We start from the raw sequence: 15,305 nt of genomic DNA, 5'->3' as shown, positions 1-15,305 counted from the left end.
TCCAGATCTGATTTCAAAAATCTTTGTCCGATTATAATTGTTGAAATGAGCAGACAAATCGACAACGTAAAAACGCCAACTGATAACCTCGGGATTTAAATGGAAACCGACGAAGCGTTTCCAGCTTCCATTTCAGTTTATTGTTTGATATTTCATGACTAAATTATAACTTATAATCCATTTAATGGAGAAGTAAGAACCTTGTAAATATTTTTTTTGTAAACCTTAATATTATAGAACCTTGTAAATATTTATTGTTAACTTAAATTTCATTTTAAAAAATGAAAATACTTTTTTTTTTCAATATCATGTCTTTTTATTTTACATAAATTATTATTTTTTCTACAAATATTAAAATAGTCGACGCTTTACTTTACGCAATGGCGTTGGGTGTACGGCTAAAGTTGATTTTGATCTCTTTATTGAAAAAATCTGGCCCGTCATTTTTGTCGAACGACAGCAGTAGTCTTTGACTTTCATCGGGTGTTCGTGGACCATTTCACTTTCCTACGAATCTCCCAAAGTTCGGCTTGTTCTTTGGCTGCGTACATTTTGAGTTGATTAGCATAAATAGGCTGATTGTCCATGGTCATCCGATGAAAGTCAAAGTCTATTGCAGTCATTCGACAAAAATGATGGGCCAGATTTTCTCAATACACAGAGATCAAAAATCAACTTATACCGGACGCCCAACGCCATTGCGTAAAGTAAAGCGTCGACTATTTTAATATTTGTAGAAAAAATAATAATTTATGTAAAATAAAAAGACATGATATTGAAAAAAAAAAGTATTTTCATTTTTTAAAATAAAATTTGAGTTAACAATAAATATTTACAAGGTTCTATAATATTAAGGTTTACAAAAAGAATATTTACAAGGTTCTTACTTCTCCATTAAATGGATTATAAGTTATAATTTGGTCATGAAATATCAAACAATAAACTGAAGTGGAAGCTGGAAACGTTTCGTCGGTTTCCGTTTAAATCCCGAGGTTATCAGTTGGCGTTTTTACGTCGTCGATTTGTCTGCTCATGTCAACAATTATAATCGGACAAAGATTTTTGAAATTAGATCTGGACAATAGAGATGTAACATTGCCATGTCCATAGTAAGATTTTTGAAACTCTGTATATGCGTGGTATAATTTAGCAATCTTATTCTTGGTAAAGCCGCTTTGGAAATCTTCATACGGGAATACTTCGGCGTTTAAATAAACCTTCAAGTTTTTAATTTTACAATGATCGATAAATGAGGTTACTTTGCTCGAGCTGTTTTTCCTATCAGTCTGAAATCCGATGATAACATATCGTGGTTTTTCCAATTTGTTGGATGTTTTTACTTTCCAAGAATGCGATGTGTTTTTATTGTGTAATTTCTCAACTACACTATTTTTACTAGGTTTGGTTCTTTTTTTTGTATAATGGGCGTATCTTTTTATTTAATACTGTAATATTATCTTATTTCTGTTTTTCTTCCCTCGGTAACGGTCTGTAAATCGATTCTGTAAGGTATGCATAAACACAGGTTAACCTCGTTAGTTCTTTCAACCCACCAGTCATTGAAACCTGTAGATAATTTTTATCCATGAGATCGTTATTAAAAAGTAAGGTCCGGAAACAGTGTTAAATCGTCTATTGAAGAATTTGATATGGCCTCTTCAGCGGTGGATTGAAAAGTTTCGTCTGCAGACAATGGTGTTTCCGATGATGACCGATTATTTGTGATAATTGAATCATTAGTTAAAAGCTTCTCTTGTGCTTCTGTTATATTTTATTCATTCTTATATTTATCTTAATATTTTAAGCTGACAACACTATATACATAGTAGAACTAAATTTCTGAGTTTGGCAAGCGGTGTTAATATGCGCGTATAGAAGATGAAATAGTGCTAGACAAAATTGGGTTTTTACAGTCATTTTCAAGATGGTGACATATACTATGCAATGTGAATTCAATTGAAGACCTTTCATTTAGGTACCTGGTCTATTCTCCGGTTTCATGGGCGTCTAATTAGCGAGTTCTGTGCATTGAAGGCAAAATCATACGCTTATATTATGGATGGCGAGGAAATAATCAAGACTAAAGGGGTCCGAGGACATGTGGTTAAAAATCATATGTCTTTTGAAGACCATGAAGTGTATCTATTTTCTACTTATGGATGGTCTGTCCGATAATGGACAAAATACTAATAAGTTGGCGGATGTGCTTCGTATGCGAGAGTGGACTCTAAAATGTGCTAATGAGCAAACAATGACAATGAAGTATTAACAGTTACCAAAATCCTCGACCAAACGGTATAATATATACATATAACCTAACGTGAGTAATATTGACATACCTATTATTGAATTTTCTTCTTTAATTTATCTTAATATTTTTAGCTGATCAAATAATTAATTTCTTTCATAATTTACAACTGATTTTACAACTAATGACTTGTTTTTCTCGATTGCTTTTTTGATCGGCAAGACCGGCAACTGATTTTTCTCGGTGTACGCATTTGCAGGAGCGACCGATATTTGTCAACTATGTATTTTATATTTATAAATATATTCAGTGTAGAATGAGAAACACAAGCTGTGGCATCGCGTAAACTAATTTTTGGAAGCTTATCGTGTGAATTTAACAAGTCACCTTTCTAACCTAACCTCGGCCTTTAGATATTTTTAGAAAAACGAAAAACCTACCACTTTATGATAAATGTGCTTATCATAAAAAATCAGAAAAATCAATAAAATTTCTCTCCTTATCTAACGTTTCCTGTTCTTTAATCATGAAGTCCTCTAGGCTTTTTTTTTATATGTAACCTTACGCGTGCTGTACTTGTGGAGAATACATCTATGTATCTTGAAACTTCCTTAAACGCATCGAAGAGTCATGCAATATGTCCTTCTCCTCGGAGTTGATCAGCCACCGGAATATGTTATTTTTCTTGGATTTGATCCGTTTCGGAATATGTTCTCGTTTCGTAAGTTCTTGCAACTCACCAGTCATTGAGATCTTAAGATAATTTTTATCTATGAGATCCTTAGTAAAAATTAGTTCCAGACACAGTAATAAATTGTCTATCGACAAATTTGAAATGGCCCCTTCAGCAGTAAATTGAAAAGTTTCGTCTGCAGACAATGGTGTTTCTAACGATGACTGTTTATTTTTGATAACAGGATCATTAGTTACAGGTTTCTCTACAACAAGAACTGTATCAACGAATGTGGTAAAGTTGGGGAGGAAACTTCATGTATATCCTATGTATTAAATTATTGGTACTGCTAGAAAAAAATCATAATTTCTTAACATGTGTTCTTATAATGTTTAATCTTCCCTTAAATGTATTTTGAATTGCACACAAACATCTATCATTGTTACAACAAGGAAGAATGCAATTCTTAATGGGTTCACGGTTTTCGTAATCAGTTTTATCTAATATGAGCTTCTTGTATAAACTTCTGATCATTATAGCTTGATCGTTGGACTATTGCTAATAAATTAGTTTCTCTTTGGCCATTCGATATGGACGCAATAGACTGAAGATAATTTTGTTTATTTCAATTGTCAAATATTATCATATTATTATCTTAGAAAAAAATATTCTCAAGACCACTTCATCAACTCTATTACTTATCATAAAACAGCGTGGAAATCCTTCTCTTAAATTATTAAGAACCATGATTGTTGTCAAATTAAAATGATATGAATTCATCCCATGCATTTCATCAATACAAATAACATCATATCCAAATTTGCTTAACATGGATTTTTGATAATCATTCAGTATGAGCAAAAAAAAGTCATCTTCTTTTAGTTGTATATGATTAGTGTCAATTTGACCTTGTGACTTTTAATAAACAAGGCTTAATTTGTCATCGGATTTTAGTTTTTCCACCCATGCTCCAACACTTGTAGCATCATCAGAATGATGTACTGCCTCATTATTAAGATTATATGATGCTTCAATATTATACAAATCTTTCTAAGTTAGTAAATGAGTTCTTTCTAAATGATTGTTGGCAATATTATCACGAATTTCATCAAAAATTCTTTCAAACGGAATGTTTTGTAATATTTTAGATGCTATATCACCTCCGATATATTTATTTAAAGGCAAGTGTCCTATTTAATTTTCATGACCTATATGATTGCCATTAAATTTAGCGGTATTTTTTGGTTACATTTGACTCTATAACATTAATACCTGCTGGACAGTACCCATTTATTTTGTTAGAACCCTGTGTTTTTAAATGCCGTTGGCCTGTACTAATTGAATTATAGAAGCCACTTCTGTGGCATTTGTAATAACTATAAATTTGATTTCCTTTTACAGAGGAACCAAAGTTTATGACATACAATGACTGAGTGGATAGTTCAATATCACGTTTCCAATTGTTAAAATCATCAATGCTTTCCAATTCCAAACAATTTACATTTTGTAAAATATTATGATCTTTTTCATGGTGTATATTCATATTTTTGTATGTGGCAGTAAATAAACACATGGCGCACTGAACTATGATTTCAATTGCTGGAGCAATTGGATGAGCAACTTTTTTGTGTTCAATTAAATTTTTTTGATGACAATATTAATTTGTACATTAGTCACAAGTATACGTATACAAATTAATGATTTTCTGTTTTTTTTGTTGGTGTTATTTCATCCATCTTTAAAAAAGGGAGATTTATTTTTATATGAGCTCTTAAGTTTTTTAAAAATTATTTAATAATTATTTATTGTTTCTAAATATATTTACTTCATTTATATTGCTTTGTTGAGTATTCATAATAAATGTTATAGTTGGTTGACATGGGATATTATTTGTATCCTTAAAAAAAATAGGTAATTGTTTTTTACAATTTGTAATGCCGAAGTATTCCCCTATGAAGATTTCCAAAGCGACTTTATCAAGAATAAGATTGCTAAATTATACCGCGCATATACAGTTTCAAAAATCTTACTATGGACATGGCAATGTTACATCTCTATTGTCCAGATCTGATTTCAAAAATCTTTGTCCGATTATAATTGTTGAAATGAGCAGACAAATCGACAACGTAAAAACGCCAACTGATAACCTCGGGATTTAAATGGAAACCGACGAAGCGTTTCCAGCTTCCATTTCAGTTTATTGTTTGATATTTCATGACTAAATTATAACTTATAATCCATTTAATGGAGAAGTAAGAACCTTGTAAATATTTTTTTTGTAAACCTTAATATTATAGAACCTTGTAAATATTTATTGTTAACTTAAATTTCATTTTAAAAAATGAAAATACTTTTTTTTTTCAATATCATGTCTTTTTATTTTACATAAATTATTATTTTTTCTACAAATATTAAAATAGTCGACGCTTTACTTTACGCAATGGCGTTGGGTGTACGGCTAAAGTTGATTTTGATCTCTTTATTGAAAAAATCTGGCCCGTCATTTTTGTCGAACGACAGCAGTAGTCTTTGACTTTCATCGGGTGTTCGTGGACCATTTCACTTTCCTACGAATCTCCCAAAGTTCGGCTTGTTCTTTGGCTGCGTACATTTTGAGTTGATTAGCATAAATAGGCTGATTGTCCATGGTCATCCGATGAAAGTCAAAGTCTATTGCAGTCATTCGACAAAAATGATGGGCCAGATTTTCTCAATACACAGAGATCAAAAATCAACTTATACCGGACGCCCAACGCCATTGCGTAAAGTAAAGCGTCGACTATTTTAATATTTGTAGAAAAAATAATAATTTATGTAAAATAAAAAGACATGATATTGAAAAAAAAAAAGTATTTTCATTTTTTAAAATAAAATTTGAGTTAACAATAAATATTTACAAGGTTCTATAATATTAAGGTTTACAAAAAGAATATTTACAAGGTTCTTACTTCTCCATTAAATGGATTATAAGTTATAATTTGGTCATGAAATATCAAACAATAAACTGAAGTGGAAGCTGGAAACGTTTCGTCGGTTTCCGTTTAAATCCCGAGGTTATCAGTTGGCGTTTTTACGTCGTCGATTTGTCTGCTCATGTCAACAATTATAATCGGACAAAGATTTTTGAAATTAGATCTGGACAATAGAGATGTAACATTGCCATGTCCATAGTAAGATTTTTGAAACTCTGTAATGCGTGGTATAATTTAGCAATCTTATTCTTGGTAAAGCCGCTTTGGAAATCTTCATACGGGAATACTTCGGCGTTTAAATAAACCTTCAAGTTTTTAATTTTACAATGATCGATAAATGAGGTTACTTTGCTCGAGCTGTTTTTCCTATCAGTCTGAAATCCGATGATAACATATCGTGGTTTTTCCAATTTGTTGGATGTTTTTACTTTCCAAGAATGCGATGTGTTTTTATTGTGTAATTTCTCAACTACACTATTTTTACTAGGTTTGGTTCTTTTTTTTGTATAATGGGCGTATCTTTTTATTTAATACTGTAATATTATCTTATTTCTGTTTTTCTTCCCTCGGTAACGGTCTGTAAATCGATTCTGTAAGGTATGCATAAACACAGGTTAACCTCGTTAGTTCTTTCAACCCACCAGTCATTGAAACCTGTAGATAATTTTTATCCATGAGATCGTTATTAAAAAGTAAGGTCCGGAAACAGTGTTAAATCGTCTATTGAAGAATTTGATATGGCCTCTTCAGCGGTGGATTGAAAAGTTTCGTCTGCAGACAATGGTGTTTCCGATGAAGACCGATTATTTGTGATAATTGAATCATTAGTTAAAAGCTTCTCTTGTGCTTCTGTTATATTTTATTCATTCTTATATTTATCTTAATATTTTAAGCTGACAACACTATATACATAGTAGAACTAAATTTCTGAGTTTGGCAAGCGGTGTTAATATGCGCGTTTAGAAGATGAAATAGTGCTAGACAAAATTGGGTTTTTACAGTCATTTGCAAGATGGTGACATATACTATGCAATGTGAATTCAATTGAAGACCTTTCATTTAGGTACCTAAGGTCTATTCTCCGGTTTCATGGGCGTCTAATTAGCGAGTTCTGTGCATTGAAGGCAAAATCATACGCTTATATTATGGATGGCGAGGAAATAATCAAGACTAAAGGGGTCCGAGGACATGTGGTTAAAAATCATATGTCTTTTGAAGACCATGAAGTGTATCTATTTTCTACTTATGGATGGTCTGTCCGATAATGGACAAAATACTAATAAGTTGGCGGATGTGCTTCGTATGCGAGAGTTGACTCTAAAATGTGCTAATGAGCAAACAATGACAATGAAGTATTAACAGTTACCAAAATCCTCGACCAAACGGTATAATATATACATATAACCTAACGTGAGTAATATTGACATACCTATTATTGAATTTTCTTCTTTAATTTATCTTAATATTTTTAGCTGATCAAATAATTAATTTCTTTCATAATTTACAACTGATTTTACAACTAATGACTTGTTTTTCTCGATTGCTTTTTTGATCGGCAAGACCGGCAACTGATTTTTCTCGGTGTACGCATTTGCAGGAGCGACCGATATTTGTCAACTATGTATTTTATATTTATAAATATATTCAGTGTAGAATGAGAAACACAAGCTGTGGCATCGCGTAAACTAATTTTTAGAAGCTTATCGTGTGAATTTAACAAGTCACCTTTCTAACCTAACCTCGGCCTTTAGATATTTTTAGAAAAACGAAAAACCTACCACTTTATGATAAATGTGCTTATCATAAAAAATCAGAAAAATCAATAAAATTTCTCTCCTTATCTAACGTTTCCTGTTCTTTAATCATGAAGTCCTCTAGGCTTTTTTTTTTATATGTAACCTTACGCGTGCTGTACTTGTGGAGAATACATCTATGTATCTTGAAACTTCTTTAAACGCATCGAAGAGTCATGCAATATGTCCTTCTCCTCGGAGTTGATCAGCCACCGGAATATGTTATTTTTCTTGGATTTGATCCGTTTCGGAATATGTTCTCGTTTCGTAAGTTCTTGCAACTCACCAGTCATTGAGATCTTAAGATAATTTTTATCTATGAGATCCTTAGTAAAAATTAGTTCCAGACACAGTAATAAATTGTCTATCGACAAATTTGAAATGGCCCCTTCAGCAGTAAATTGAAAAGTTTCGTCTGCAGACAATGGTGTTTCTAACGATGACTGTTTATTTTTGATAACAGGATCATTAGTTACAGGTTTCTCTACAACAAGAACTGTATCAACGAATGTGGTAAAGTTGGGGAGGAAACTTCATGTATATCCTATGTATTAAATTATTGGTACTGCTAGAAAAAAATCATAATTTCTTAACATGTGTTCTTATAATGTTTAATCTTCCCTTAAATGTATTTTGAATTGCGCACAAACATCTATCATTGTTACAACAAGGAAGAATGCAATTCTTAATGGGTTCACGGTTTTCGTAATCAGTTTTATCTAATATGAGCTTCTTGTATAAACTTCTGATCATTATAGCTTGATCGTTGGACTATTGCTAATAAATTAGTTTCTCTTTGGCCATTCGATATACATATAACCTAACGTGATAACATAACCTTATATAACCATATAACCTTTCAGGCCCACTACTAGAAATACTTAAAATTGTATGGTTTTTTTTTTCTAATATTACTATATAGAGCTCAAATAAGAAAAAAAAATTTTTTTTTTTTGATTTTCATGAAAAGCTCAAAGTTTTCCAGACCTGATGCCATGTGGCATCATTGGGAACATAGGGGTACTCATTTTAAACTTTTCAAAAAATAACTTTATTTCTTACAAAATATTAAAACATCACATTTTTAACAATTTATCACATTAAAATAGTAACTTGTTGTATATAAATAATAATAAAAATAACAATATCAATTAAAATAGTAACTTGTTGTATATAAATTATAAATAATAATAAAAATAACAATATCAATCAATAGTAATAGAAACTTATTTCTCATGGTAACTTTTGAAACAATTCCGACTAGAATTAAAGCATAAAGCCACATTGCATTTTGAACATTTTGTTCTGGAGTATGGTTGAACACAAAATTTACATCTTTTTTTGTCATCAGATAGTTCAGGCCAATGTTGATAACCATCAAATCTCACATCTGGAACTGGTGCATTTGATCTCTTGTATCTGTTCTTACTCGGTGGTGTCAAAGAAGATTTTCTTGTGTTTATTTTGTCTTTTCCAGCCTTCAGTAGACCTAATGCAATATTCATCTTGAATATTAGTAAAGAATCATGCTTTATTATATTCAACTGTTTGCAATGACGTTTATACATAAGCCAGCTGTTCACTATACACATATCTATAATATGAAAAATAATTCTAATGTAATACCTCTTACATTTAATATCTGTTCGATAAATCTCAACCAGCATATCATGCAAATCAATAGCACCCATAAAAGAGTTATACTCTTTGACTATAGCTGGTCTTTCAATTGGTATTCTTGACTTATCTGCCATTGACCAACGTTGAACCTGATCAAGAGGTTCTGGACCAATGTAGTTTGAAACTAAATGCACAGTTTTATTGTCAAACCATTTACATGCAACAATTGCATTTGTGGTATCGATTTTTGTGTCATAAGATCCTCTTCCTGACTTTTTGAGGTTTTTATCATTTTCAAACTGACACCCTGATAACCTGTTCGATCTAACAGTTCCAACACCTAAAATTCCATGATTTTTTAAACTTACTATCAAATTGTATGAAGTAAACCAATTGTCAAAACTCAGCTTGAAGTTCTTGTTCTTAGGTATTATTTCAGATAAACGAATCACAATATCTCCACTTAGCCCAAGATTAGTACTTGACTTCACTGTCCCTTTTCCAACATAAATTTCAAAATCATGTACTATACCTGATTTTGAAGCCAAAGCAAACATTTTGATGCCCCATTTATGCGGTTTTGACTTGTTGTATTGCTTCATAGAACTTCTACCTTTAAAAGGTATAATAATTTCATCTATTGCCAAATGTTCTTCAGGTTCTATTAATTTAAAATTATGTTGTATAGCATCAATAAATGGCCGAATTTTAAAAAGTTTGTCATGTCTAATATCTGTAGATGGAAAACAATTAGTGTTGTCATTAAAATGTACATGTGTACGTAAAGCAGTGAATCGATTACGTGACATTGTGTCACTAATCATAGAATATTTTGTATACTGTGCCCAATACATTCTGTAAGCAGGCATTTTAATGACAGACATACACATATGCATACCAAAAAACTGTTCCATTTCATTTGAATTTGTATTAATACTACTGCCATTTTTTTGTACAGAATACAAATTAGTTTGATAAACAATATTTTCTACAATTTTTGAGTCAAAAAATTGTTTAAAATACTCCAATGGAGTATGTGGTTCTACAGGGGGAGCAGACATCATAGAATTAAATGGGTATTTTTGGTTTTCCCAAGAACCTGTAACCCAATTAGCTGGTAACTGTTCATTTTCTTTTTCAACATCAGCTTCTTCAGTATTGTCACTTTTGTTTAATAAATCTTGTGTTAAAGATATTTCACCATCTAAGAGGCATTGTTCTCTTTCCTTAAGTTCAAAAGATATTATAGAAACAATAAACATAATAAAAATTACAATTTATTTACCAAATTGTCCATTTCAGCATTATTCAAATCTATAAACTCTGTAATTTCAGCAATATGTTGAATAATAATTTGTTCTTCATTGAGATCATCTTCATCATCATTAAAATCTTCTATATCAGACATATCTCCTCTAAGGAGGTTTTCTATTTCAGCATCATTTAGAGCCATAGTATAAATTTACTGAAAAAAATGAAAGTAATATTTGCACAATAAAATATATACTCGTATAGAACCAATGATGCCAATTGGAATCATCAAATAACATTCTCGTAACAGCCAAAATAACAATAACACAATTAAACTAAAGACATTTTTAGAATAATCTGCGTATTTTACATAAGAAAATGTAATTGCAAGCATAATAAAATATAAATTACTTACCGAAAATTGAGGAAATAAATCTAAAAGTAGTTCCCGTCGTAACGGTTGAAAAAATTTGACAACAACTGATAATAATATTATCAATGATCACTTTATCGTTAAAACAGTGATACCAATGGATAGAACACAAAATTTCTTATAAGAATTGATTCCATATGGAATCATTGGGCTCATCATAAAAATAAGAAAAAATACTAAATATTATGATTCCATATGGCATCACTGGGTCTGAAAGGGTTATAGCTTGATCGTTGGACTATTGCTAATAAATTAGTTTCTCTTTGGCCATTCGATATACATATAACCTAACGTGAGTAATATTGACATACCTATTATTGAATTTTCTTCTTTAATTTATCTTAATATTTTTAGCTGATCAAATAATTAATTTCTTTCATAATTTACAACTGATTTTACAACTAATGACTTGTTTTTCTCGATTGCTTTTTTGATCGGCAAGACCGGCAACTGATTTTTCTCGGTGTACGCATTTGCAGGAGCGACCGATATTTGTCAACTATGTATTTTATATTTATAAATATATTCAGTGTAGAATGAGAAACACAAGCTCGAATCGGTATATTTTGTTGACTCCCGCCTCGTATATTCCGTTATATATACAACATTACAACAACTGTTAATAGAAGACCATCGATTTTTTCGAATGTATAACCACTACCTTTACCTTCATAAACTTCCTCTTCATTCAGTAATGTAGCGAATGCCTCCTCTAATAATAACTTTATATCTGAATCAATGAAAATTGGTCTAGCCGATGTTTTGAAAGACCTGTTTTGTGAAGAGTTGTTTACATTAGGCAGGTTGTATGTAGCTTCAAGTTTTAAATTAAACTTAATAGGAGTGAAGGTGACAATTGTTTTTAATAAATCGATTAATTCTAGTTTTAAAGAACCGAAAAAGGAAATATAATTTTCGAAATTATTTAGATTTTTGGCATAATACCATACGATTTTTCGACTATGTGCCGATTTAACTTCAACAAAACCTGGTATATTAGCTTTATCCATACGAGCTTTTTTCGTTTTAATACGTGATGGTGATTTTCTACGTGCACGCGCTTTTCTCCTACCATAGTCGTATAAGATTCTATTTTAAAAATAAAAATAAATAAAATCAAGCGCTGATAATATATAAAGAGAAAAAAAAATCTTACCTGGATCATCGCATAAACCAGCATCCTCAACATGATTCAAAACTTCCAAGCACATTTCATCATACCCATCATCAGAATGTTCATTGAATACATTATTTTGAGTCCGATTAGAGGACCCTGCTGACTGATCTGGCTCTATAATATTCGGGCGATCTCTATTTGTCTGGGTTGTAATACTGGCTGGATGCGTGTTACAGCTTATAAAATAAATATTAAATTAATAAAAACAATAATAATTAAATTAAAAATATTTATCTTACCGTGGACGTTTTTGATATGTCTGTACAATATATAGATTGTTGTGGGTATAATATAAAAGAACATAATGATATTATTACCGTTTAATGGGCGTTGACGGGACTCGGAGCCGGATGCAGATGGATGAGGTTCTGGTGTGGTACTTTTGTTACGGTGACTGCGCGTGAAATAAGCCATCGTCAGTAGTGGTGATTGCGATGTGCCGGAACTACGAGCAGTGTGAAAACGAAAAAACGTAAAAGATTTGCGACTGGGTCGGGCAGGATAGGCCAGAATAATTTGTAAGACACGAGATAAAATAGTTGAGGTAATCGAGCTACTGTAATGTCCTAACAACAGTTAGGCCAAGGGGGTAAGGCAGCATGTGGTTAAAAACCACATGACGTTGGAGGACCATAGGAGGTGTTTGTTTGACCAAGCTGGAGTGGAGGCGTACCGAGATAATGTATAGATTAGATCATTCAAACACCAGTTGATGACCATACGAATAAATAAATTGGCATACAACAACTACGATGACAAAAGAGTGGTGCTAGACGATAAAATACATACACTGGCTCACAGTCATTATAGTTTAGAGTAAGTTTTTAAATTATTTTATATTTTTCAAATTATTTTACTTATATTTATAATTTTATAGGGATGATAACAAGCACATTTTTGATTGGCCAGATCATGAGATATATGCTGATGGTCGTGAATGGGATGACTTTGAGAAAGATTTAATGAGATTACTTCTACGGGAAGACATGACTAAATAATTAAAACTATATATATATATTTCTAATTTGTAAATACCGTGTATATATTGTTATATATTTTGTAAATGTAATCTATAACCTTATATATTATGATAAACGTTATCACATATATGTTGCCATAAAAATAAAAAAACAATGTTAAAATATAATTATGTTTATTGTTATATATTTAAGAATTATTTACAAACCACTTTCTTAGTGTGAATATTTTATAAAATGTACATTGTTTAGGATTAAATTCCATATGGAAAATACAACAAGGTAAAGTTTCATCATCACATATTTGATCCAAACGAGGGCAGCCCAAGTCATCGATGTTGATGAGTGCAACGTGTGGTATATATTCCATAGGAACTTGTTTTTTCTGTTCGCCTTTGACGTAAATGCAACCAAACTTTAATGAATTCAATATTCTACTTAGTTCTTCATACTCGATATCACCGTATTCTATAGCTAGTTGATGATAATAATATTAATATTTTTATGTTCTTTTATATTATAACCACAACAATATTATTAACGTTTAATGGGCGTTGACGGGACTCGGAGCCGGATGCAGATGCCGCATAACGAATGCCCACTGTTGAATTTCATCCTCAGAGATGACTGTGTTTGGAGTCAACTTGACTAAAAGTGGGGTGAAGATAATGCTGCCTTCCTGAACTTCAGTAGTTTCGTTCACAGCAACCAGGTGTGGACTAAGGTTTATCCATGACATTTTTATCAGATGTGACGAGACAGATAACCAACAGTTAGCCAAGTTAAAAACAACATCTTTAAGATTGATTTTTTTCAAAGCTACCACCAAGTCATTTCCGTTTTCTTCGTCCGCCAAAATGTTCGTAAGTAAAGTTTTTCGGTAATTCAATTTTATATTTTGGATAACATTCTGATCCATTGGTTGAATACGAGCAGTTGTATTTGGTGGAAGAAACTTCTCAAAAATTTTGCCATCTTCACTACGAAGTTCTTCTACAGATGGGTGACCTGGGCAGTTATCCAATAGCAATACAGCTTCCATAGGAAAATTAATTGAAGAAAGATGACGACGAACGCTAGGAACAAATTCAGTGTTGAACCAATCTAAAAATAAATCTCTTGTAACCCACGCATTCTTCTGCCCTCGGTAGTACACAGGAAGTGTAACCGATTTAAATGCACGAGGCTTGTGAGCTTTTCCTACAACAAGTAAACGAAGTTTATGGTTGCCCGTCGCATTTGCGCAAGGCATAAAAGTGACTCTTTCTTTCATAATTTTTCTACCGGGAGCGGCCTTTTCTGTAGATGACACTAAAGTGTGGTCAGGCAACATTCACCAAAATAATCCAGATTTGTCAGCATTGTAAATTTGTTCTGCTTTAAATTTTTTTTGTATGACAAGTTGTTTAAATTCTTCTTGGAACGGTTTGATGGAAAGTTTTTCATCGGAAATTTTGAGACGCCTTATCCCATGACGCTTTTTAAAGTTGTCTAACCAACCTTTGCACGCATTAAAAGCATGGTTATTTTTTGAGAATTGGCGGTGAAAAGATCGTGCTTTTTCACAAAGCATTTCACCACTCACTGGAACGTGTAAACGTCTTTGTTGAATAAACCACATGAAAACTGCACTCTCAACATTTGGATTCTCCGGTTGTTTTAACGTTTTACGCTTACCTGGACCGTTTTCCGTTTCACTGACAAACTTCTCTAATTTTTCCTTGATCTTTTTAATATCACTGATGGTAGATACACCTATACCAAATTGTCTTGAGATGACACTGTAGCTGGTCCCCTTATTAATATTATACATTTTATTTTTAAATCTTGTCTGTTATATTTTAAATATCCGTTTTTTATAAAACGTAGTATAAGCATTAAGATTGGTTGAAATGTATTGTTGAATGTCACGTACCCTTCCTTTGTAAATATATTTTATAACATTGGATATTTGAGTACCACCCCCAAAAATTAAACAAGATCAACTGCAGGTACCCTACCCAAGAAGGGATGATAGTCCAGTCAGTGTGTTTTCAGACGTTTAACTGCACAACACATATTCTAAGTTCGCTCCGTCTTTCATTTTAGACACCCCATAGTAATTTATGCAGATTTCGAGACGATACTGATGAAGACGGATGAGGAGAAGAGGATAAATATA

General features: G+C 31.9%; 3 protein-coding genes and 1 pseudogene across 3 annotated transcripts; 1 reads left to right on the top strand and 3 right to left on the bottom strand.

The window, feature by feature from the left end:
• Window positions 1–6,082: 6,082 nt before the first annotated feature.
• Window positions 6,083–12,987, top strand: LOC132927336 (uncharacterized; annotated as a pseudogene).
• Window positions 8,615–11,381, bottom strand: LOC132917419 (piggyBac transposable element-derived protein 2-like). Its single transcript, XM_060978151.1, has 3 exons — window positions 10,973–11,381; window positions 10,592–10,771; window positions 8,615–10,532 (listed from the first exon to the last, which is right to left on the bottom strand). The coding sequence occupies exons 2-3, from the start codon at window positions 10,757–10,759 to the stop codon at window positions 8,913–8,915; spliced, it is 1,788 nt and encodes a 595-aa protein (XP_060834134.1). The 5' UTR covers window positions 10,760–10,771; window positions 10,973–11,381; the 3' UTR covers window positions 8,615–8,912.
• Window positions 12,988–13,688: 701 nt separating the features above from the next.
• On the bottom strand, window positions 13,689–14,477 carry LOC132927326 (jerky protein homolog-like). The gene has a single exon (XM_060991847.1). It carries the CDS (start codon window positions 14,475–14,477, stop codon window positions 13,689–13,691), a length of 789 nt encoding a protein of 262 aa, XP_060847830.1.
• LOC132927319 (jerky protein homolog) lies at window positions 14,478–14,957 on the bottom strand. Its single transcript, XM_060991835.1, has one exon. The coding sequence runs from the start codon at window positions 14,955–14,957 to the stop codon at window positions 14,478–14,480; it is 480 nt and encodes a 159-aa protein (XP_060847818.1).
• Window positions 14,958–15,305: the final 348 nt, after the last annotated feature.

The sequence above is a fragment of the Rhopalosiphum padi genome, chromosome 1, assembly GCF_020882245.1.
Source record: "Rhopalosiphum padi isolate XX-2018 chromosome 1, ASM2088224v1, whole genome shotgun sequence".
Classification (NCBI taxonomy): domain Eukaryota; kingdom Metazoa; phylum Arthropoda; class Insecta; order Hemiptera; family Aphididae; genus Rhopalosiphum; species Rhopalosiphum padi.
The sequence above is the reverse complement of the archived record's forward strand: the minus strand, read 5'-3'. Positions and strand labels throughout refer to the sequence as shown.

Bases quoted from the DNA above. Each gene is read 5' to 3' on its own strand.
- LOC132917419 (XM_060978151.1), bottom strand. From the start codon at position 10,759: ATGGCTCTAAATGATGCTGAAATAGAAAACCTCCTTAGAGGAGATATG. The intron at 10,533-10,591 runs GTAAATAAATTG...TTTGAACTTAAG, and splicing joins ATGCTGAAATGGACAATTTG to GAAAGAGAACAATGCCTCTT.
- LOC132927319 (XM_060991835.1), bottom strand. From the start codon at position 14,957: ATGTATAATATTAATAAGGGGACCAGCTACAGTGTCATCTCAAGACAA.
- LOC132927326 (XM_060991847.1), bottom strand. From the start codon at position 14,477: ATGTTGCCTGACCACACTTTAGTGTCATCTACAGAAAAGGCCGCTCCC.